This window comes from Microtus oregoni, unplaced genomic scaffold (genome assembly GCF_018167655.1).
Source record: "Microtus oregoni isolate MIOR12 unplaced genomic scaffold, Mior012 000022F_ref0000154, whole genome shotgun sequence".
Taxonomy (NCBI): Eukaryota; Metazoa; Chordata; class Mammalia; order Rodentia; family Cricetidae; genus Microtus; species Microtus oregoni.
Genome location: NW_024543081.1, coordinates 17503352 through 17526834, shown reverse-complemented (window position 1 = coordinate 17526834; position 23483 = coordinate 17503352). Strand labels below are relative to the sequence as shown.

Below are 23483 nucleotides of genomic sequence, written 5' to 3'. Positions count from 1 at the left end.
TACCTGCCCCTCTGTGGGCATAGTCCTCCAGGCAGCCTGGCCTTTGCAACCCATTCTCTTGGCTCTGTAATGTCCTCATGCATGAGACCCTGACAGGCAACACACCCTTCTCTTAGAAACCAGTGTGATCAGTACAGACCCAGTATAGACGGTAAGGGAGCAGGGACCCTGGAAGAGACTCTGGCCAGGGCACAGTCAGGGAGCATGCAGGGGCCCAGGTCACAGACAGTGAATTCTAAACTTGGAAGCCCACATATACCAGGTCCGTTAGCATCTTTGAATCACAGAGACTGAGATCAGAGCTGGGTCTCTACAAACACTGCTGATGAGGGAAGAGAGTTCCCTGGGCAGCTGGGGCAAGGAGCTGGGACCGGAGTTCATTTCCTTTCAGTATACCAGACAGCACAGATAGTTTACAGGTAAACTTAAGTGAAGATAGGAAGAGTCCCACCCAGAACCCTCCTGTGCCTTCCAGCTCAGCTCTGGCTCTTGCTGCTATCCATCACACTACAACCTTGCCTGTGAGAAAGAAACAGGTGGCTGGGGAGATGCCTCTATCTGCAAAGCACTTGACATGCAAATAGAAGACCAGGGTTTAATCTCCATCACACGTGTAAAAAGCCAAGTGCAGAGGTGTATACTTACAATAGGGAGGCAGAGAGAAGAGATTCCAGGGGCTCACTGGCAAGCCAGCTTAGCTGACTTGTTGAGCTCCAGACCAATGAGAGACCTTGTCTCAAAAACAAGGTGGGCCAGGTGGTGGTAGCACATGCCTTTAATCTCAGCACTTGGAAGACACAGGCAGGAGGATCTCTGTGACTGAGTTTGAGGCCAGCCTGGTCTACAGAGTGAGTTCCAGGACAGCAGGGGCTACACAGAAAAACCCTGTCTAGAAAAAAAAAGAGCAATGTGGATGGATCCTGAGGAATGACACCTAAGGTTGATCTCTGGTTTCCATGTAGATGTGCATATGTGTACACACACATTCACATGAACATACCTCTCTCCAACAAGAAACAAACAAAAGCCCATGTGTGCCCCCTCCCCTCACTGCCAAAGTCCACTTGCTTCTATTTACTTTCTACATTGACCTCCCACCCTTTTCCTCTAATCCGTCCACCTCCATTCCCAGAACCTTCTGCCTCCCAGACTTCACAGAAACCAAGGCCTTGTTACCTGCCTTCCAACCTCAGGTCTCAGCCACTTGTCCTCTGCTAATACCTAGAGCCCAGCCTTGCTTCTACTGGTTCAGGTTAAGGATTCCTTCACCTACTCTTTTCTGTCCATTTGTTTGAAACTAGTCAACTGATAAAGTTTCCCCAATTTCCTCTTTCTGTCTATTTCACTAGAGGTCCATAGGGCTGAGCTCGAGTCCTTGCTGGTACTGCTCCCATGTTGAAACCCTCCCTCTCTCTAGTCTAGAATTCCAGTTACTCTAGGAAGCTGCAGAGCCTCCAAAGTATTGTGCTCCTGGTACTGGGCCTTTACACATGTTGTCCCTCTGTCTGAAGACATGACTGCATCTGGGTCCAAGCTCAGGCATTATGTCCTTAAGGAAGCCCTAGCCATTGACTGTCATCCGGGACTCACAGAGGATAAGGCCCATGCTGTGTGGAATGTGGGCAGCTCTGGAAATCTGTACTAATGGGCAAGTGCCAGATATGGAGCAGAGGTGTGGGTTCCCAGGACCTCTCAGGAAGCTCTGGTCAGTTACAGGCAGGGAGAGTGGGAAACAGAACAAGGAGATCTCGCAAACAAGGTACCCATCTGCAAATCAAGGCTGAGCACAAGAAAGCAATGGGCTAGAAAGAAGAGGTGGGTCAGAGGACACTTGAGGACAGAGTAGTGACCCCAACAACTGCTACCCAGAGAATGTTAGCATGTGGGGCCAGGGTGCCCAAACTGGTGGTGTTGGAACAGGGGTTGGGCAGGCTGGCTGGGGAGCAGAGAAAACAACCAGGGAAGCATTTTTCAGGAAATGGAGCACGGTTTTTGAAGCTTGGAGCTGAGCGATCAAGAGTGCGCAGTCAGCAGAAGAGGCAGCTTGCACGGCGAATCCCCAAGTAGGTCAGGCGGAGCCGCCGTGACAGGCACTAAACTGCTTAGCAGGGCTTTCCACCAGAAACCGGCCACCCCACGCCAGCCATTCAGCTCAGGAGAGTGAGCTAGTATGTGTGCCTGTGTGTGTGCGAGTACACGAGCATGTGTGTTGGTACCAAGCAGTACAAACACTCCTTTCCCCCAGTGCTAGTCCTACCAAATGGTTTCAGTACCTGCGTATCTTAGGCAGGGCAGGGCAGGGCAGTGCAGCCCATGAAATGCTCTGGAAGAGAGAAGCCTCAACAGGCTTTATCTCAACGACCTGGACAACCCAGCATCTCAGGTTCCCGAGATGGAGACAGTCCTGGGGAGAAGACTACCAGGGCCAAGGGACAAGCAGAACACAGGCATGAAGTTGGAGGTAACTAAGAAGACTCATTATCCCTGGGATACAGGCACCATGTATGAAGGAAAAGGGCAGTCTTGCCCTGGAGGGCCACAGTGAGGATAGGATATCCATGGAGAAGGCTGACTGTGTAAACTGTATGGAAGAAAAAAGGTCAGCCTGGGGCAGGTAAGGCCATTGGCAGGCAGGGGACGCAAGTGAGTGGCTATTGGTGAAGGAGGTGGGACAAAGTTGGCTAATTAGGGCCCAAGGCTGACCCATGAACAGGGCTCCAAGGAAGAGCTCTGCTATGTTACCCAAGGACTCTTCAGGGTATCACTCCTTGAGGGATCCTGCTCCACCCTCTCTCTCTCACATTAATGAGCAACAGTGATTCAGGGCCACACCTTGCCAGCCTAGCCCAGCGGTGGTGGGTAAAGCTAATTGCACTGCCTCCATTACAAATGACTCTGCCCTATTACGAGGGGCTGGGCGATTTTATGTACTTTATGTGCTCACGTCTATTCAATTGGTATTTCGATCAATGGATACATTACAAGCTTTCCCTTTAAGAGCCTAATAAACAACAAGATGGAAAGTAAAATTCTCCATAAAATGACACTTTTAAAAATCCATTTCAGCTGAAGCTATTGGTGTTTTGTATGTTAGCTGCAAAAAAACAGGTATTGCTAGGCCTTAATGGCCCTACTCAGAGTGCAGAGTTCAGCAACATGGGTAAAGAGGCTGGGGCTCAGTGGCCAACACAATTATCCGTGGTGGTAATGGCTGGTATATACTACAGGCAGCATCCTCAGTCCTCTGCAGCTGGGCACGTTTTCCCACATTGTCAGCCCAGGACCCACTTAATACCAAAGCATCAGCTGCTGAGAGGCATGGGTAGGCCCTCAGGTATCCAAGGGTCATACTATTTAAGCAGAGCAACGCTCTTCCACAGAGGCATGGGGAAAAACCTCTCCAAGACTGTATAGGGAATTCAGTTAGCTGCCTGTATGAGGGGAGCCTCGCTAAGAAGTGACCTCTATACCAACACCAGGGAAAGACCATAAAGCTCAACAATAAAAACTCATTAGAGTTAGAGGGATGAACAGATAAATGATATTGGTATATGAGAACCAATATCCTTCCAAGATGCGAGCAAAAAACCAGGTGGAATAATACGTATGGAAGAAAAAGTAGCAAGAACTTCACAGCAGGTATATCTGCCCATATGTGGAGGCAGTGGAACTCACCTAACACTGAGAACAGGATACACACACAGCAAGGCAGGGCCGTCCCGACTGTGCAAGAAACAAGGTAGTAAGAATAAAGTGCACTCTTGTTGCTTGGAGGATGGTTGTTGGGGGAGGCTACAAAAGTACACCTAAAGTTCTCCTGAAAGAACAAGTCTTAAGGAACAATCCCAACAAACAGCCTGTCCATTGGTAAAAACAGAGGGGTCAGAAACAGTTCTAGTGTTAAAGAGTCTGAGTGAGGCTTGATACCATGTACTTGGGCAAGTTAAGGGAGATCCTTTCTTATCTCCTTTGAGGGACAAAAGAGTGTTGAAACACCCTATAAAATAAAACTCAGCAGAAGAAGGATCATAGACTCAGAGGTGATTTCTAAGTTACTGGAAGAAAATATGATCTTGGGCAGGCAAATATTTCTTAAACAAAGAATCTATATAAAAGAAAAGAATGCTAGCTGGGCAGTGGTGCTGGCACTCAAGAGGCAAGCAAATCTCTGAGTTCAAGGCCAGCCTGTTCTGCAGCGTGAGTTCTGGGACAGTCAGGGCTCCAAAGAGAAACCCTGCCTTGAAAAACTAAAAAGAAAAAAGAAAAAGAAAAGAAAAGAATGAAAGAGGCTGGGCAGTGGTGGCGCACACCTTTAATCCCAGTACTCAGGAGGCAGAGGCAGGTAAATCCCTGAGAGTTGGAGGCCAACCTGGACTACAAGAGTTAGTTCCAGGACAGCTAGGACTGTTACACAGGGAAACCCTGTCTCAAAAAACAAAAAACAAAAACAAAAAAAAAAAAGGAAAAAAAGAAAAGAAAAATAAAAAAATAAAAAAAATGATAAATCAGAGCATTAAAAAGCATGTCCTCAGATTACTGGTGTTGCTCAGTAGTAAAGACCTTGTTTAGCATGTACAAGACCCCAGCTGGCTTCAGCAGCAGCAATATAAAGCAAGCCTATAATGCAATAAGACATCTAGGAGAAGGACATATCCGTAATACATACAGTACTTCAGCAAACAATAAAAAGGCAAACACAGGCAAAAGACATGAAGAACTCCATGAAAAAGTACAGCCCAGAATGCTAAGTGTGGAAGACACTCAACATTATTTACTTGTAAAGAAAAAGTGAAAGGGCTTACAAGTTGGCTTAGCAAATTAAGGCTCTTGCTGCCAAGCCTAACAACCCGGGTTCAGTCCCTGGAAACCACACAATAGAAGGAGAAAAGAGAACACCACAAATTGTCATCTGACCTCCATTTGTGTGTATACACACACACACACACACACACACACACACACCCCACACCGGCATCATGGCTCCTTGTCTCTTCCTTTTCTTATGTGGCACCAGTCAGACTGGATTAAAGCTGAACATATATGAGCCCTGTTAACTTTACAATAAGAGAACACAGGGACTGCAACATTGACGCTGTAACTGACTGCAGTGTGGGGCAAGAGCACGGGAACCTACTTGTCCTTTCATCCATCCCAAGGCCAAACTCCATGAACATCAAAGTTCTCTGTCACCTCAAGACATGTCCAGCAAGACTGAGAGCAGCTTTGTGAGCAGATGTTGAGACAAAAAGCAACCGAGACACTTGTCAATAGCAAAATGGACAAGTCATGAGACAAAGCTACTGCCACACACAGCACCCTGTACAGTCTGAGGACCTGTGGTAAGGTGCCCCACTCAGGCTGCCCCACAGAAAGCAGGGGTGCTTCAACAACACAACATGCTTCCTCATGAGGCTGAAAGTTCCAGACCCAGCTGCCACTGACTGGTTGGTCTCAGGGGAGGCTTCCCTTCTTGGCTCCAGACGGTGCCTTCCTGCTGTTCTCACCTAGCTTTTCTCCAGGTGTGCACCCATGTCTCTTTCTTTTATTTTTTTTAAAGAAAACAAACTATTTTTTTTCATTTTACATACCAATACATACAGTTCCCACTCCCTCCCCTCCTCCCATATCCTCTACCTCCTCCCCCATCCCACCCCCCATCCACTCCTCAAGGAGGGTAAGGCACATTGCTTTGGGGAAGGTCCAAGGCCCTCCCTACTATATATCTAGGCTGAGTAAAGTATCCATTCAAAGAGAATAGGTTCCAAAAAAAGCCATCCTGAGTGAAGTAACCCAGACCCAGAAAGATGAACATGGTATATACTCACTCATAAGTGGATACTAGCTGTAAAGCAAAGGATATTGAGCTATAGTTCATGATCCTAGAGAAGCTAAGTAACAAAGTGAACCCTAAGAAAAACATAAATCCACCTGGAAAGGAGAAATAGACTAGATCACCTGACAAAATTGGAAGCATGGGGGTGGGAGAGTAGGGAGGGTGTAAAGGAAAGATGAGGGGAGAAGAGAAGGGGGGAGGAGAACTTGAAAGACTGGGATAGCCGAGATGGAGGAAGGACAGAAACGAGAGCAAGGAAAGAGATATTTTGATTGAGGGAGCCATTAAGGGCCTAGCAAGAAGTCTAGCACTAGAGAAATTCCCAGGAACCCACAGGGATGACCCCAGTTAAGACCCTAAGAATAGAGAGGGGGCCCGAACTGGCCTGTCCTATAGTCAGATTGATGAATATCTTAAATATCACCACAGCTCAGAGCTGCTCTGTCACTCCTAATGATGAATACAGGGATTATTTTAGCACCTCATGGCACTGCTGGACCACTCTGCCAAGATTACCCAGACCTGGGACAAACAAGAGCCAGGAGGGAAGGGCTAAGACACTCTCCCTACAGGTGAGACCCTTGACACCCATAGGTCAGGCCATGTCAGGGCTGTCCCTCCAGCTTCTGCTCAGGCTCCTGTTCAGGCTCTGTGGATAAGTCCTTGCCCCGCCCAGGCCCGACCTCCCTGACCCAAACATGAAGGGGAGGAGGGACCATAATTTATGCTCCCCACCTATGCTTTATGGCTTTCTTAATTCAGCTCCTGCTACTATTAATGTAGTTAATGCTGAGATTATATCTATTTTCTGGCGTCAGGCAGAGATTTATTCAAGCCATTTTTCCGGTGGAGGCTCCCACGCTGTTAAATCAAGCGCCTTGCCAATTAAGTGCTGACTTGGGAAGTGGACGCAATCTTAACAGACATCCCACTGCAAATTACACAAGGGACTGCAGCTCTGGGGAGGGGCAAGAAGCCACAGGCACCCTGCTGACTTGGGGAAAGCCCTCAAGAGCCTAGCTGGGGTCCCAACCAGCCCACACACCTGCAGATTGACCAGGGTACCTGGGCCTGCTCCTAAAACAAGAAGTCTCTCAAACTTCAACTCCAATCTATACACCAGGTCAACTGTCACCAGCAAAACACACCTCTGGCCTCCATGAGCCTCAGCTGCCCAGGCAGCATGTGAAGCGTGAGACTTCCAACAGCCATAGCAAATGCCAGGCAGAAAAGGGTGGGGTGGAGGACAGAAACCAAATACCTAGGAGGAGGCAGCTCCCACAGGGGGCCTGTTCCCTAGGCTCAGGGTAGGGTGTCATCCACTCCTATGCCTGAGAACAGAACATTCTGTAGATGAGAGGCCATGAGGCAGGTGAAAGAGGACATAGGAAGGGCCTCACCCTGACCTAAGAGACCATGCCCCCTGGTGGCACTCTTACACCCTACGGAAGCATCATTTTTTTCTGAAAGTACTGTAATGGCAGAGATGCCAGTCCTGCTCACCCTCTTCCCCAACATGACACAGTGGGGTTCTGGGGTGAGCCCTCCTAGATCCTAAGTGAGCACCTGGCAGGGAGTCCAGGAGATAACATGATCCCTTCAGATAGCAGCTCTCATGGGAGAGAACTTATTGCTAAAAAGGCCAAGTTTCTCAAGTTCTAAGGCGAGGCCATCACTACACACCATCACAACACCAACCTGGGAGGTGAAGCATGTTTTGAGGTTAGACCAGCTAGAGGACTGGTATAGAGGAAGTCAGATATGGTATTGATTAGTTGAATGACACTTTACTACCACCTCTAAAACCAGGCTAAAAGAAGTATTTAAAACAGCATTTAATGATGTAAGGCACCCAGGTAGCACTGAGTGACAAAGATACTTAGTTTCTCCCTGTCAGAGTAGCATCTCCACTTTCTTCTGTTGTGTATGTCCAGGACTACCCATGCCTGGCCTTCACCCATGGGGCTCAGGCACCAACTGCAGTTGCATATGGGTCAGCGCAAGTGCTCCCTAAGCTGAAGGAAAAGCCTACAGATTTTCTGAATGTTCCTTCTTACCAACCATCCTCAGACACACAGAAAGAATGTGCCTTCCAGTTCTATCATTAAACACTTCAGGGTGTGGTCTGGAGTTATGTTGTGGCCGAGTCTCACTGAGGCTCTCCTGGGTCCTGCCCCTCGGGATTCACCCCTAATAGGAAGAGGGACAACCACCCACAAACTATTATGGGGTAAGGTCATACCTGTCTGATTGTGATGTTTTATGCTATAGGCCTATTACCCTAGACAGAACTTCAGCCACAGAAGTCAACAAGAAGGGTAAAGAGACCAATCACTTTTATACCCTCTGAATCAGATTCTGCCACATGGGGTTCAGAAGCAGGAGAACGCCCAGTGCCTTGGAAGCCTTGATCTAGAGTCCACAATTTCTCAGTGGGTACAAAGAAGATCCTGTTACCCTCAAGCCTTAGCCTTCTGTCACCATCCTAACCCAAGAAGACTGCCCATGTGCAACAGAGCTGTGGTAGACGAGTTCACTGGGGGAAAGAGCAACATTTCCCCAGAAGGGCTGAATCCAGGTGGGCTGGAGGAGGATGGGGTGTGCCCACTTGAGCTACCCTCAGGCTTGCACTCGAGGCAGCAGCATGGGGACTACAGAATTCATGTACGGAATTACTCCTCCACTGGGAAGGCCTCAGCTTCCTTGTGCTGGGCAGCATATTCTAGAGAGCATCCTCTACTTATGCAGGGAGCCTTAGGGTCAAGCACAGTTTCACACAAACACAGAGCCAAGAGTGAAAGCAGAGACAGCATGTCACAGAGGGACAAGAGAAAAGAGAAAGAAGGAAGAAAAGACAACACATGGAATTTGCAGGCACAGAGCATACCAGACTGAGACAGCTTCAAGAGACACAGATATCACAAGGACCAACAGGAACCAGAACCCATGAGTGGCATCAGGGCAGAGCCCTGGGCAGAGAGGACGTGCAGGTACTGCTTTTGGATGGCTCATTGTCCTACCACCTCCTGATGCCCTCAAGCTGGTCTGTCCACCTTTAGTGCTGCAGTAGAGGGACAAAGAGACCACAGATAATCCAGTGAGGCAGGGGAACAGATCACTGCTGCCTGCCTTGCCTTCCTTCGGCCACATAAGGGCTCAACACAGGGCTATTCCAAGTCCAAAACTTGAGGCCTCTATGTCCAGAAACCTCTTGGTCTTAGCCTGTACTCTTCCCTATCTCCCCTCAGACAGTCTCTTCACAGATACTCTAGACGTCTCTTCTTAGCTTCGTGCCCACAGCCCTGAAAACCTGGTAAAAACAGCTGTTGGAAGAGGCTGTCAGAGGGTGTGGGACCCTGTGGGAAGACGCTCCTGTCGACTACAGCCCTGTCCTACTCTTCCAGAATCTGAGACGCCGTTGAGGGACAACTCAGGCTCTGCTGAAAGCACAGGGACACTGAAGTCTCTGAAGGAACTCTTAGTCCAGACCATACATGGCCTGGTCACAGGGCCATTCTGAAGCTTGTTCTGAAGCCATCAACTTAGATGTGGGGTGACTTGGGTGCAGAAACTCCAGCTGGCTTCCTGCTCTGAGGCCAGAGTCTAAGAAGGGCAACTGGGGCAAAGCACGATGTTCATGCGCTGCCTGTCCGAACAGCAGCAACAACTCAGCCAGCAACACTGTCTCGGCCCAGGCACCCAGGAGTTTCCTCCTGGGGGCTCAAGTCTCAGTCTTGGCTCTGTCCCATCAGTTAGCAAGGACTGGGTTTAAAGATCCCTAAGAAAGGGGTTGGAGAGATGACTCAGAAGTTAAGAGACCTTATTGCTCTAGTAGAAGACTGGAGTTCAATTTCTAGCACCGACAAAGTAGTTCACAATAGTCTATAACTCCAGTTCCAGGGGATCTGATGCCCTCTTCTGGTCTCTGCAGGCACCAAACATGCAACTGATACACAGATATACACACAGCAAAGCACCTTATACTTAAATTAAAGAAAGTAACAATAAATAAAAAAGATCTCTGAGAAAGTACCCTCCCTTCCTGAGACTCCTGCATCCCTTAGGGTATATCCCATCCTCAGTTTTGGTCAGGGGCTAGCTGCTGCCCTTACAAGATGGCTCCCCTGCCCATCCCTCCCTAAGGCTTTGAAAGAGCATGGTCCTCCGCTTTAGTGGAAGCAGCAGGTGTCCAGCTCAGGAGGATGCCACTCAGCCTTGCAGCCCAGCACCACAGAGGACCCAAGCTCAAAGGCCTGACTGCCTCAAACAGAAATAAATAACCAAGGCATGCTTTGAAATGACTTCCAAATTAAGAGCTGCATCCGTGCTGTCAAGCCCCTGCTAGCAACTTCTGTGGCACCTTCCATGCAAAAACGTATCTCAGCCCATTTATTAGAATGATGAAGGCAAAGGGATCTAAAAATTGCACTCCTTCCTTAATGAGCAGCCGAAGGGATCGGTAAGCATAATTTCAGAAGCCAGTAATATTTTATATAATCGCCGAGTGGTTTAAATTGAAAACCCCCAACTGAATCAATATTTACTGCATTGAAACGAAATGAATAGTAATAAGTCACTAAGCTCCCTGTCCTGTTTCATAAAATAAAAAATTATAAAAATGAGCACAGGCGCAGGGAGGCCATCACATTAACTTTTACAGCACTTGGGGAGCTGTAACCGCCTGTTCTCATAAAATAAAATTCTAAAAAACCTGCCGGAAGAGGCCTCCTTCAACACCAAGTGGGTAAGCTTGGGGGGGGGGGGCAAAGCAGGAGGAGATGAAGGCTCCAGAACTCATCCTCAAGAGCCCTCCCCTGGACCAGAGAGACCCCGAGATCTCCTGCGACAGGCTGACGACACCTGCTGCTTGCTTAGCTCCTTCTGCACAGAGGACAGAGCTACCTTGAATGCAACTGTTCCCCACAGGCAATACTCTACTTTGGTTTTCTTTACCTACTCCTCAAATTTTAGAATATCAGATGGAATATGAGTGATCAGCCTGACAGTGGATACAGACAGGGCCTAAACAGACAGGCTAGGGAAGGACAGGAGTGAGCTGGCAAGGATGGGACCCAGGGGATGCTCCCTGAGATAAAATCAGGGGATCAGGTCTTGAAGCACAATGGTGTTAGCAGATAGACTGCCTGAGAGTGAAGTGTGTGCAGGTATACAGTATGTATGTGGGCATGGGACAGGAGACAGAGGGGGGCAGGTGAGACCCACAGAGGTCACAACCTTCTTGTTTCCTGAGACCCAGCCAATCCATGAGGCTGATCATGAAGAAAAGGGCAGAGGAAAGGGGAAACATGGTACTGTAAAAAGAAAAAAAGAAAAAGAAAAACACACACACACACACACACACAAAAACAAAAACCCAACATATCCGACAGTTCGAGAATGAAAGGACAAACCACCATGTTAAATAAAATACTTGACTGTATCTTTCACGAAGGAAGAGAAAACAAAGGGCCTTGACCAAGAAGTGAGTAAGTGCTCAGTGTCATGGTCACCAGGAGAGCAGTGAGGCTCTGCCACACACTGAGAGCAGAAATTAAAAAAAAAAAAAACCTCAATAACATCAGGTAAAAGGGGAACAGAAAGAATCCTACCCTTGGCAAGGAAGACTAGGAAACTTCATACAACCTGAATATTTGTCTTCTCCACATTCCAGCAACCTCCACTAGAGAAAAAGGGAAGCTCAAATGTGCACAGGTGCTTGGCAGCCTTTACTCTCACCTCTCAAATAAGAATCAGCTCAAATGTTTACCCAAGGAGAATTTGCATTAATATGGAATAAGTAAAAGAAGCCACAAGGATAAGTGTAAAACAGGGCCTGGGCAGGGCAATAGATCTCTGTGAGATTGACGGCAATCTAGTCTACAGAGCAAGTTCTAGGACAGCCAAGGCTACACAGAGAAAAATAAATAAATAAAAACAAAACAAAAAAGAAAAAAGAAAAGAAAGAGAGTAAAACAGAACCATTGTACTGTGCAAACAAAGTGAGGGACAGTACATATGCGTCAAACAAATGAACCTAAGGGAGGAAAGTTGGACAGGAGCTACACTGGGGCTGGAGGCACTGGAAGAAGCATTAGTCAAGCCGGGCAGGGCAGGGCAGGGAACTGTGACTGTGTATAGGCAATGCTGCACATGTAAGCATTCACTAAGACTCAGAGACTCCCACACTTAGATCTCTACATTTCACAACGTGCCAAGAACAATGTGTTACTCTACTTAGTAAGCTCACTGTTTTCTGTGCTTAGTTGGAAATAAGGAAACTTGCATGCCAGGCCTGAACAAATGAACACACAGACTGATGCTGATAGAATGAGGATTCTCTGGGTTGGAGAAGAGCCACAGACTGGTGGTGGCAGTGGCAGTGTGTGCATGAACACACATCCAAGCATAAGCAGATACAGAGGAAATTCAAGAGCAACATGGCAGGCTGTGTTCACCCAAGACTAAATTTCAGCACTACTAATACTTGACCACAGACTATTAATAGTCTACATGCTGCAAAGACTGACTAAGTCTTGACACACCATAAGGAGCAGGGCTTTTATAAAGAAGTGATTGATTTTGGGACCATGGAAAGGAAAGTCCAGGGTGAACCTGGGGCACCTTGTCCCACAGAAAGTGTGTGTCCAGGGAATGATGAGGCCTTGCTGAAAGAACCAAACCCAGTCTGAAGGACAGGACTGACTGAAGACCAAAACAAATAATGATAAAAACAGATCACAGCCTACTTAACAGTGTGAGTTCAGGACCACACCATTATACACCATCAAGGGGTCACTACTTACAGACAGAGTTCCATCATCCACCAGAAGGAAAAGGGGATTGGAAAGTCACTAACAGGTCTAAATGACTGGGTAACAACTCAGCAGGGAACACGAGTCCATCAAGTTCTCACAATCTCCTAGCAATGGATCAGAGTAACCTGTAAAACCCAGTCTGGCCAAAAGTTCCTGGATCACATGGTTCCACTGAGCAAGCCAAGAATACATCAGAACCTCTACAGCATTCCAGTTCAACAGCAAATCTACACCTAATTCCAAAAAGACATGGAAAAAGTCCAGTAAAGAGACATTCCACAACACCTGCAGCCTTTACCACCAAATAAATAACCAAAGAGATCAAGTTGGGCCTCAGATGTCCCTCCTGCCTACAGACGTGTGCAGAGCCACAAAGACAGGTTCGCAAGAACCAGTTTAGAAGGCACAAAAGCAATGCAGTAGTAATTGGGCAAAATGAAAATAATTGGTAGGCTTAGATAAAAGAGTATACTAGAGTTCTATATTACTTCTGCACCTTTTTTCTAAGTACAAAATATATCAAAATAAGAAGTTATTTAAATAAACTAAAAGTAAGAAACTAGTTAGGAAAGGGAACATGTGAGCCAGGAGCCAATAGCAACTCCTCCCTTCCTTTGTTGGGCACCTCGGACACAGAACAAGGAGGCAGTCTGTGAACCAGAGCCAAGGAATGGATTCAGGAAAGCTCCAGCCCAGGCCCAGGAGCTATGGCTTTGGATCTGCTAGCAGCCTTCTACAGGCCACCTCAGCAGGCCCCAGTGGGCAGTGCAGAGATGTCAGCAAGGGCCCTGCATGGGACAGTAGCTGTATAACCCCATCCACAGATAATAGATTCACCACTGTCACTCTGCAGCAAGAGCAGGGACAGGGCAGCTGACTTGCTTTGTTCAGGTCTGCTTGGCCACTCCGGGGTCCCATATTTATCCTCTAAGGCCAGACTCCTCTGCTACAGACCCAGCTGAGCACCTACATTGTTATTTCCCCAGCTTCCTATAAGGGTTCCCTAGGATCTCCCAATCTAGGCTGTGCCATTTCCCCTATCAAGAAGCCTCTGCTATGCCTATGATCTTCCACTCACCAACAGGTACCACCGCTCCAGAGACGTCCTGGGAACTGTATCTAGGTCCATCTGTTGCCCTCAGCCTAGGAACAATGACATGTTCAGGCTGGCCTCTGCTGGGCTGTAGCTTCCAAGTAGGCAGGGGCCTTCATATTGTTGAGTGCGGGAACACACAAGAGATGATACAAAAGAGCAAGAAAGAAACCACTGAGATGTAGGTCAGGCTGGCAGGCACTTCAAGTCTAGACCCTAAGCAGGAAGGAAGGCCTCACCCACCTGTGGCTTGCCTATGACACCCACTTGAGGGAGCTTGGAAGAAAGATCAGGAACCTAGATTCTGACCTGTGTCACAACCTCTACACAGTCAACAAGTAAAAATGGGTGCCAATCAGGTGAATAACCCCAACCCACATGACCACCATTCTATGCTACCTACCAGAGACCCCATTTCCCCCAGAACCACAGTATTGGACACTCCTCTCCTGTCATCCTGGTCTTGGGTGAATCAGGAAACCCCTATGCTTAGGGCTGCTTGTACCCAGATCTCCTGACTTGAGGTAATAGCCTTTGGATACATGCAACCCTGAGGGAAGGGAGTCTTGCCTCACATTCCCAATACTGACACTAGGCTGAGGAAAGGAAGTCAGAGAAGGCTGTACTGGCTCACAGATAGACAGCAAGGCTTCTAACCACTGTATCCACTATGTGGTACCACCCTAGAGATCCCCTGTCTTCTCTCCTGTAACCCCTATTAACCTCCATGCTATAGAGACTGGGTACTTATGCAAGAGTATCAGGCACAGAGTGAGGCTCAGAGCTATGACTTAAATGTAAGTCACTCATCCTACTGACAACATGCAAGTCACTGGGATACGGACCTCACAGTCAGGTGCACCCTGAAATCCAACGCTGCAAATGCTGAGGAACTCATCAGAGCAAGCTCCTAGTCTTAGGGAAGAAAGCCTGACAGTAGAAGTGGTTGTCCTGAAACAGGGGGACAAATAAGTCTGTCAGTCAGTAGCACTGTGTAGCATCAGGCCCTAAGGCCAAAGCATCACATAGGCTGAGGTAACTGTCAAAGAGGCCCAGTTCTGCCCTTGGGGGAGGTGAACTATCTTGAGTGACCCTACCTCTTACTCCACCACAGCCAGAACTTGAGATATCATTCGCCTGCAGAGCCAGGGGTGTAATCCCCAAGGAGGGCTTTTAACAGTGCTGCCTCATTAGCAAATTGCTCCTCACCTGGAGGCAACAATGCTTATCCTAATCACCCATGATTCCCCATACTGGACTGGCTCAGGAGCAGACCCATGGGCCTTGAAAACCAGCTTCTTTCCTTTTAGCAGATATTCTAAACTCTTCTCCAGACCACAGAAAGGCCCTACTGCTATGGCCTGTGCTGCCCTTGCCCTAACCCCTGAAAGCGTTGCTTCCAGAAGGGTCTTCCCTCAGACCAAACCCCAACCTGCTGATTTTGGGCTGATTTCAGCACTTCAGTGTGTCCTACCAGTGGCTACTCCCAAAACCATATGCCTTATTTGTCCATGTGTTTCCAGACTGCCATTCCTACTAGGACCTAGGTCCCAACAGGCCTCTTAGCCCCTAGGCATCTAAGGCCATCCGTGTGAACAGAACTCCATACTGAACTGAGCTAGGGCCTTTGTAAACTGCCAGAGGATTGAACAAGACTAGGGAGGAGACCAGGATGGAAGTAATCCTGGAGAGAAGGATCACTGGCCTCATAAAGAGTCCCTAAGTACCTCTCACTACCACACACTCTGGAATGTCTGGAAGCTATGGGAACCATACATTCCCTGTCATGGATGGAGTGCTGCAGCCCTAGCTCTAAGAAATGTCATTTGAAGGGAGGGCCTTTGGGAGCCTATTAAGAGTCAGATTAGGTCCTGAGGATCGGGTCCTCAGGATGGGACGAGTATCCTTTAAGTAAAAAGACCAAATGTTCATGAGCTCTCTTCTCCCCTTATATGAAGATGTACCCCCAATAAACCAAAAGCAAGTCCTTCCCAGCCCCCACATTCTGTCTTCACCCTGATCTCAGTCTTTGACCTCCAGAAGTGAGAGGCAAATTCCCACTTCTGAGCCATACACATGATGACACTTTGTTGTGGCAGCCCTGGCAGTCACCAGACAATCCCCTGCACAGAGAGCAGGCAGGAGGCGGAGTAGGACAGTTGGCAGCCAGGCTGGAGGGTGCACCTGCTCATTAAGGAAACACATGGAGACAGAGCCCAGGACCCGGCCATGCAGCAGAGCTGCCTCCCATCCTCGGCTGAATCCTCTTTAATGAGACGTCACTTTGGGAGAAGCGTTTCAGAGCCTTTCAGAATCTTGGCCTAAACCTCATCAAACTGCACAGAGATTACTTAAGATTTACTGCATGGGCGCAAAATAAAATAAAATAAGGCAACCCAGCAAGCAGCAGCTCTGTGACAGGACCATTTGTAGTTGGGCTGGAAAAGCCTCTCGATTCATCTGCTTAAGCACAGTGGCTTCTGTTTATTTCGCACTTTCATGTCAAATGAATTTGGAGAAAGAAAAAAAGTGACAGGCAGTTTAGGGATATAAGTCACACTTCAGCTTCAGTTCAGATTAATGAACTTGCTGAAAGCCACAAGGACACAAGCAAATCCACAAATCTTAGGGAGAAAAAAAAGGCCCGCAATGCTGATGTGTGCCTCTGTTCTAGGATGGCTCCTCTCTGAGGCCCCATTCAATTTCTGCCCCCAGTATCTCAGACCCTGGGCCTGCACAGCATTCTTTGAGTCACTTGGGCTGGTTCTGGGCCCGAAGCCCCTGGGATAAGCTCTGTGCCAAGATAACAGTGGTGTGCAATGCTCAAGAATTACTCTGGGAGGCTGAGACGGTGCCAAGTTAGGCATAGTGTGGCTCCCAGGGCCCTGGTCTGAGCTAGTTAAACAATGGTTCCATCCTGCTAGCTCTCCTGGTCATGAGCCGAACACCACTTTCAACAGAGCAACCGCAGAGTTGAGCAGTACCCAAGAGTCATTGCCAAGCGTCTAAGGAAGGCAGAGACTGGCACCATAGACACTACCCTCAAAGTCAGAGTCCTATTTCAGAACAGACTTTGGTCCTTTCACCTTCTGTCACGGGTCTCTATGCATTCACCTGGTCAGGGCAACCAGTGAGCTTGCCAACCACAGCTTCAGGGGGCATACCCATCCTCAGAAACCCAGAATGGGAGTACCTCAAAGTCCTAAGAGTACCTCAGTAGCCTCCCAGTCTTCTGCCTAGATAGAGACAAACACTGACCAACCAAAAGAATCTGAGGCCACTAGCTGACTTACAGCATGTCCAGCCCAGAGACTGCCAACAGTAGAGGACGACCCACTTCCCCTCCTGTGAGCATTCTGTCAGCATATTCCTGCCAGTTTCTTGTGACCTTAAAGTAAGGTCACCTCATGGCATAGTGTGTTCAGAGACAAGAGATGATGGCAGTTCCCCTACACTGTCATCACAGGCTCTAAGGAAGGAACACATAGAACTTCCCAAAAGGGAACAAGATGGTTACCCCTGCTTTTTCCCCAGAACAGTAGCAGTGCTAACCGCACACAGTGTCAGCGACTTTCTGCTTCCCCAGCAAAGCAGGGAGGGAAAACACAGGCACGAAGCCCTAGGATGTAGCAGGCAGGCCTCACACAATTGTAGTGTTGCCCAGTCACTGACAAGCTCTGCTTAGGATGAGGCAAACAGGCTGGTCTCTGGGTCTTTGAGAATTTCCACTTAACCCGTAGAGCCTCCCTGCTACTCACTATCCATGTCTTCTATACTCACTACCTGCTTTTCCGTTTCTATCACTTCAGAATAGTGAGATAGATGAATAACACTAATTCAAGGGCAGATTAAGAAACTAAGGCTTCAAGCAAGAAGTGGCTTACCCAGCCAAGGTCATTTAGCAAGCCACCCTCTCTAGAGTGGCCAAATCTCTAGCCATAGTATCCTACAAAGAGTAAGAAGAGGCCATCTCATACCCATGCTGAGCCACCCCACCACATGTGACCCCCAGTCTCCAATCCTGTCCAACAAAACTTCCAAGACTGCTAGGGCTACCCCCAGACCTCCAGGGATGTCCTCCCTTCCCAGGTAGGAGGCAGCTATGGGTGAGTCCCAGTAAATAGCAGTACTTTCTCTTCACTGCAGCAGTCCCTGCTCTGTGGTAGTCTGAATCCAATGCCATCCCAATCCTTCCTATCGCACAAGGAGACCTGAAAAGCCTTCAGAGTAGCTGCACTTAAGTATGCCTTCCAAATAATCACTGTGGCCCCTGGCTCTGACAGGGCCCAGGCAGCAGAAAAGCAGGTACCAGTTTCACCACTGGCCCTAGAGACAGGCTCTTTCTGTTGCTTCAATAAACCAAGCGCAAGTGTATGCAAACAGATGATAACAGGTCAAACAACTATCTGACAGCCACTCTGCTGAGGAGGCAGCCACAACAGGGGATGGGTAAGGGAGGCCCAATCTGCTGGCAGTCACTCCTTTCAGGGTCTCAAGAGAACTGTACCCCTAAGCTTAGTTCCTTCCCCAGCCCTAGGTCCAAAAGTCATGACCTGCAAGAGTTCCAAATATTTGGCAAGAGCTTAGAAATGACCAGGGTGAGTGGTCAGGAAAGAGTGGAAGGGCCCCTCTACATACCCTCAACAACTGCATCCATCTTGGTAAGCTGAACTGTACCTCTGGGTACAGGGAGAGCACTGAAGCCTGGGAGTCCACATTGCTACCTAGCACATAAATTCAATTCAGGTTCCTACTACTGTGGAACCTGAGCCATCAAAAGGCAATATCCACCTCACTTCCTGCCCACCAATACAGCTGAACCACACCAGGTACCACATTTGCAGGACAGGAAGTGTAGAGAGAAGAGCCCAGGTGACTGGGCTGCTCTTTACCTCCTAGTCTCCACAAGTGGCTGTGTGGCATGCCTGTTGACTGTGCATCTGCAGGCCAGAAACAAACAGCTACCTTTTACAGGACTCTCCCAGCCCATTGGAGCCTGGGCACAAGTGTCTACATAGTGACTCCTTTAGCACCCTCCTAGGAAGCCCTGATGAACTGAAATTTGGAGCCTGCTTAGCTCTCCAAGGTTGGAGGGAGAAGATGGCTGGGTCCCCAAGGAGCATTGCCTTGTGCCCCTATCCATGCCCCATGAGAGGAAGGATACAGGTCTAATACTGGCTGCAGGAGGGGGAGGTTCTCACTAGCTGAGAATCAATAAATCTGAACCTCATTCACGATGATCTGGGGCTCTTATTAAGTAAATTAATTTAAGTTAATTTAGCTCGATCATGACTCCCGATCACAGTGATTTAGTGAGGGGGAAATTGCATTAGGAAAGGCCATGCTCACCAGATAGAGGAACGGAAGAAAATTAGATCCACTTAGCAATGTGAATTAATATGGAAATAGCAGGTGTAAATTTAACCTTATCGAGAGAGTAAAAATTATCTTCATAAATTTGTAGAAATAGCCCCCAAGATGCATATAAATCTATTTAAAACAAAAATATTACAAAAAGTGCAGTAAAATTAATTTAAAATATACTTCCAGCTATTGCCTCCTGAAAAGTCAGCAACAGGGCCAAGCCTGGTGTGGCCAGTAGTAAGGGAGGAGGCCAGGAGGCTTTGAACATACATGCTAAGTAGGCTTACCCACCATAGGCCCTAGAGCCAGGCAGGGTTGTCCACATAGTATGATGTACCTCTGTTAATAGCCTCAACCCTGGAATCCTCTGGGTAGCAGCACGAACAATGAAAAAGCAGCACTACGGAGGTGGCAGATCCTGGAATGCACTGTTCTGCAAGTAGGCCCACCCATAGTCTCCAGAGCCACAACTCCCCCAGCACAAGGCTATGCCAATCCTTGCTCCCTACCTATGCACTGGATTGCTACCTCTCACTGTGTCTGGAGGTAGAACACTTTCACCTTAAAAAGAGAGAGAGAGAGAGAGAGAGAGAGAGAGAGAGAGAGATAGGTGGGAGCAATATCCCAAAAGACCTCCTCCTGGGACCCAGAGGGAGACCCAAAAATGCCATATACAGGTTGTTCCTGTAAACTGCTGTCTCCACCCTGCTGCTGTGTCACACAGTAGCTACAGCAAAGCCAGTGCATTCTATGAGATGGCCTAGATAGGGCAATGAGGAACCCTGCGTCACCATTCTTGACAGTTAGCGTGTTGGTAGTTTTCAGACAGGTTGCTCAGGGCCTGGCTTATCTCACTAGAAATTTCTCAGCAAGGACACCCATGGGCAGCTCACTGTAGAGGACCCAAATATATTAGGACAGCTGTTACTATGGTGCATGAGGTCCCACAAATTAGTAGGTTTGCTGACATCAGCAGTAGACATATGTATCTTTGTGAGCATGCAATATAAGCAAGCTGGCCATGTAGATAGTATACAAATTGCTAAACAAATGAAAAAACTTAGGCTGTTTGCAAATCAAGACGTTGCACACCATGCAGCTCCTTGAGAAAGCTGAGATCCCAGAGGTCTTAGGCCTCTATGTGTAGACAGTGAGCCAGTACCTAGGTTTGCAGAAGCTTATGTAAGGCCCTCCTACCTGGATAAGGAGATTCGCCGGGCTCGCCAGGAGGGCAGAGATGAGGGGAAAGATGGAGCACTGAAGGGAGAAGTTGGGGTCTTCTTAACAATGCGGTAGCGGGTCTTAATCACCTTATTGGAGGGTGGAGTCCGCAGGTGCACACTGGAAGCTGCAAAGAAAACTCAGGCATTAGCATGGATCAGCAGGAAGTCAACAGGGGTAGGCCTAGGAAGCCCTAAGGGGCCATGGCTATTTTCTGCATTAAAGGAATCTCTATCATCCCCTGCCTCCAGCCTCACTCCTTGCACACACATAGATGTTCCCAAAGAGCCTGCCAGCTAAGGCTTCCAGAGGTGGCTGGTGTCATCTCCTGGAGAGCCTAGAACATCCTCACAGCCATCATGACAGAATGGGAACACTGCATGACTGTCCCCAGTAAGAGCAGAAGCCCAGCAAGCTGATCCCCAGGCAACAAGGAGGCCTCACAAATGAAAGTCCACACCAAGAACACCCAAACTCTAAACTCCAAGGTTGGTCCCAGAGGCCAGAGGAGACAAAGTCCTGCCCCATGTATAGGAGGGGCACGAGAAAACTCACTTCCTCTCCAACACCTCCCAACACCATGCCAAAACAGATTTATGTACTTAATCACCGTTTTCATAACATTTTGTGGAGTGATATCCACGATAGCTTTTTCTTGCTGAATGTTTCTTGCAATTAGCAGGGATCTGTTTTGCCCGAGTTCCCTTCCACTTGATAGCCAGCAATTTCTCCATAGCTTCAAGGAACGAGCCTAATTGCCCGACTTTCATAATGTACAGCTCTAACTGCCCAGATAATTAAAGCTAACACGGTCGCCTCTCATGGCTGCTCCCCTCCGGTATGAGACACAGGACCCTAAACAGAGCCAAGCCAAACATACCCAGGTGGTCTAACTCCCTTCATCTGTGCCTTGCTTCCTCCTGCTCCAGGAAGACTCAAAGACATTTGTCTGTCCCTGCTCTGTGCTCAGGTTGTGAGTAGCTCTGAGTGACCCAGCAGCTGTGACAGTTGAGAATAACCTGCTGGAGACCAGCAGAGCTCCCACATTCCAGCAGCACCTTAGTCAAATAGACGCTGGAAAGGCCGGGGGAAGATGAGCTCACGTGCCCACAGTGCCCACATCACAACTGTCCTTCCCCATTTATGTCAGCAAAAGCCTCTCCCTCAAGCGCTGACACAGAGCTACAGCTTTAACTGGAGCTTCAGTTGGCATACACATTGAACGTCTCAGGGTCACCTGGTCAAAGCCCTCCTGGGTTGTGTTGGGGTTGAGGGGCCCTCAGAGTGACAGTGCAAGAGCTATCTGTTCTTAGATATAGAGGCAGATACAAGCCAAAACGATGTCATAGCAGCATCCAGATGACCCATCCCAGTCACTCCCTCCACCAGCCATCAGACCTATTCAACAGGTTCTCTCCTCGTGTTTTTTTTTTCTATTAAAAAATCAGTAAGAACGCATTATACTGACTCATTTACTTATGTGTAGGTGAAAACAACTTATAGGAGTCTCCTTACACCATGTGAGGAATCAAACTCAGGTTCTCATATTTGGAAGCAAGTACCTTTATCCACTGAGCCATCTCACCAACCTTTCTGATCCTCCCCCCCACTTGCAGCTTTGAAAAGTTTGTTTGTTTATTTATTTATTTGGTTTTCTCTTTTTTTTCTCCAATTCTGGTTCTCTCTGTTCTCATCTTTCTCTCAGTTTCTCTCTCTCCTTCATGTCTACTCTATTTCCCATCTCCTAGTCCGTCCCTCTCTAAGTCTCTAAAAACAGCAGGTTCTGACCAAGGAGAAAACAGGAGTTCAGAAACCAAAGCAAGTAACTACATTAGAGCTGGAAAGCTGGTTCAGCAGTTAACAACACATACTGCCCTTGCAGAGGACCAAAGTTTGGTCCCTAGCACCCATATCAGGGAGCTCACAACCACCTATAACTTTAGTTCAGAGGATCTGAAGCCCTTTCCTGGCCTTCATAAGCACCTACACTTATATGCCCACACCCAAACACACACACACACACACACACACACACACACACACATAGAGATACATATAAAATAAATGTTTTTAATCCCAGCACTCAGGAGGCAAAGGCAAGTAAATCTGTAAATCAAGGCCACCCTGGTCTACATAGTAAGTTCTAGACCAGCCAGAGCTACATAAATGAGACCATGTCTCAAAAAATCTAAATAAATAATACACCTAGTGGGGCAGTGGTGTTGCGCACCTTTAATCCCAGCATTTAGGAGGCAGAGACAGGTGGACCTCTGTGAGTTCAAGGCCAGCCTGATCTACAGAGGAAGTTCCAGGACAGCCAGGACTGTTACACAGAGAAACTGCAATAATAATAATAATAATAATAAATCTAAGAGAAGTTGCATTACTTGAAATTCTGTGATCCTTGCTGAGTTACAAAGTGAATCTACAACTCTGAGCACTGCCCCTACAACCCAACATGTTTAGGACACAGGGAAGGGCCTGGTACACAGTGGGCATCAATAAATAAATGTTTGTTGAATTGGATTTTCAAGGTCTTAGAAGCAAGGAGAGGCCAACAATCAATACAAGCTTGTTCCAACTAAGAGCTCAAGAACACAGACATCCTTGTTGTCAATAACCCAGAGATGACCTCACTACCTGCAGGCTCAGCCCAGACCCAGGCTCCTTGCTCCATGAGATGAGAATGTGGCCTACTAGAATCATTCCTTCCCTACATGAGAAGACCATAGTTGGGCTATCTGAGGACAGCATTCCCAGTAGACAGGGGCATGTCAACCAGAGCAATGCTCAGGGATCAACCTGCTTGTTCCCCATGCTAAGATCAGTACACAGAAGGCTCCAGGGCTCTCAATAACTAACCAACAACCTCTTCTGTTCATGCCCTGCTCATGGGTCTAAGTCTGTGTACTGCTACTGAGATACAAATCCTAAAACTCATCCACAGTTTAGAGTCACATAGCTTAGTTCTACACAGCCGAGCATACTCCAATGGCAGAAGCTGGGACTAGGCTATTCTGGAATCATGTTCCCTCTGACAGCCTGCACCAGATCAAAACCAGCTCCGCTCCTGTTCTCTGGTCATCTTTTCAGCTAACATAACCTTCCCTTATCCAGCAGATGTTACCTCCTCTAGGAAGCCCTCCACCCCCACTGC

The 23483-nt window shown here is 48.0% G+C and overlaps 1 protein-coding gene across 1 annotated transcript in view; it reads right to left on the bottom strand.

Moving 5' to 3' along the window:
* Positions 1 to 23483, bottom strand: part of Zc3h3 (zinc finger CCCH-type containing 3) — an 82839-nt gene that overhangs the window by 31939 nt on the left and 27417 nt on the right. Inside the window, exon 4 of the mRNA XM_041672649.1 lies at positions 20303 to 20453. Within this exon, the coding sequence (XP_041528583.1) occupies positions 20303 to 20453 (151 nt within the window). The remainder of the gene's footprint in view (positions 1 to 20302; positions 20454 to 23483) is intronic.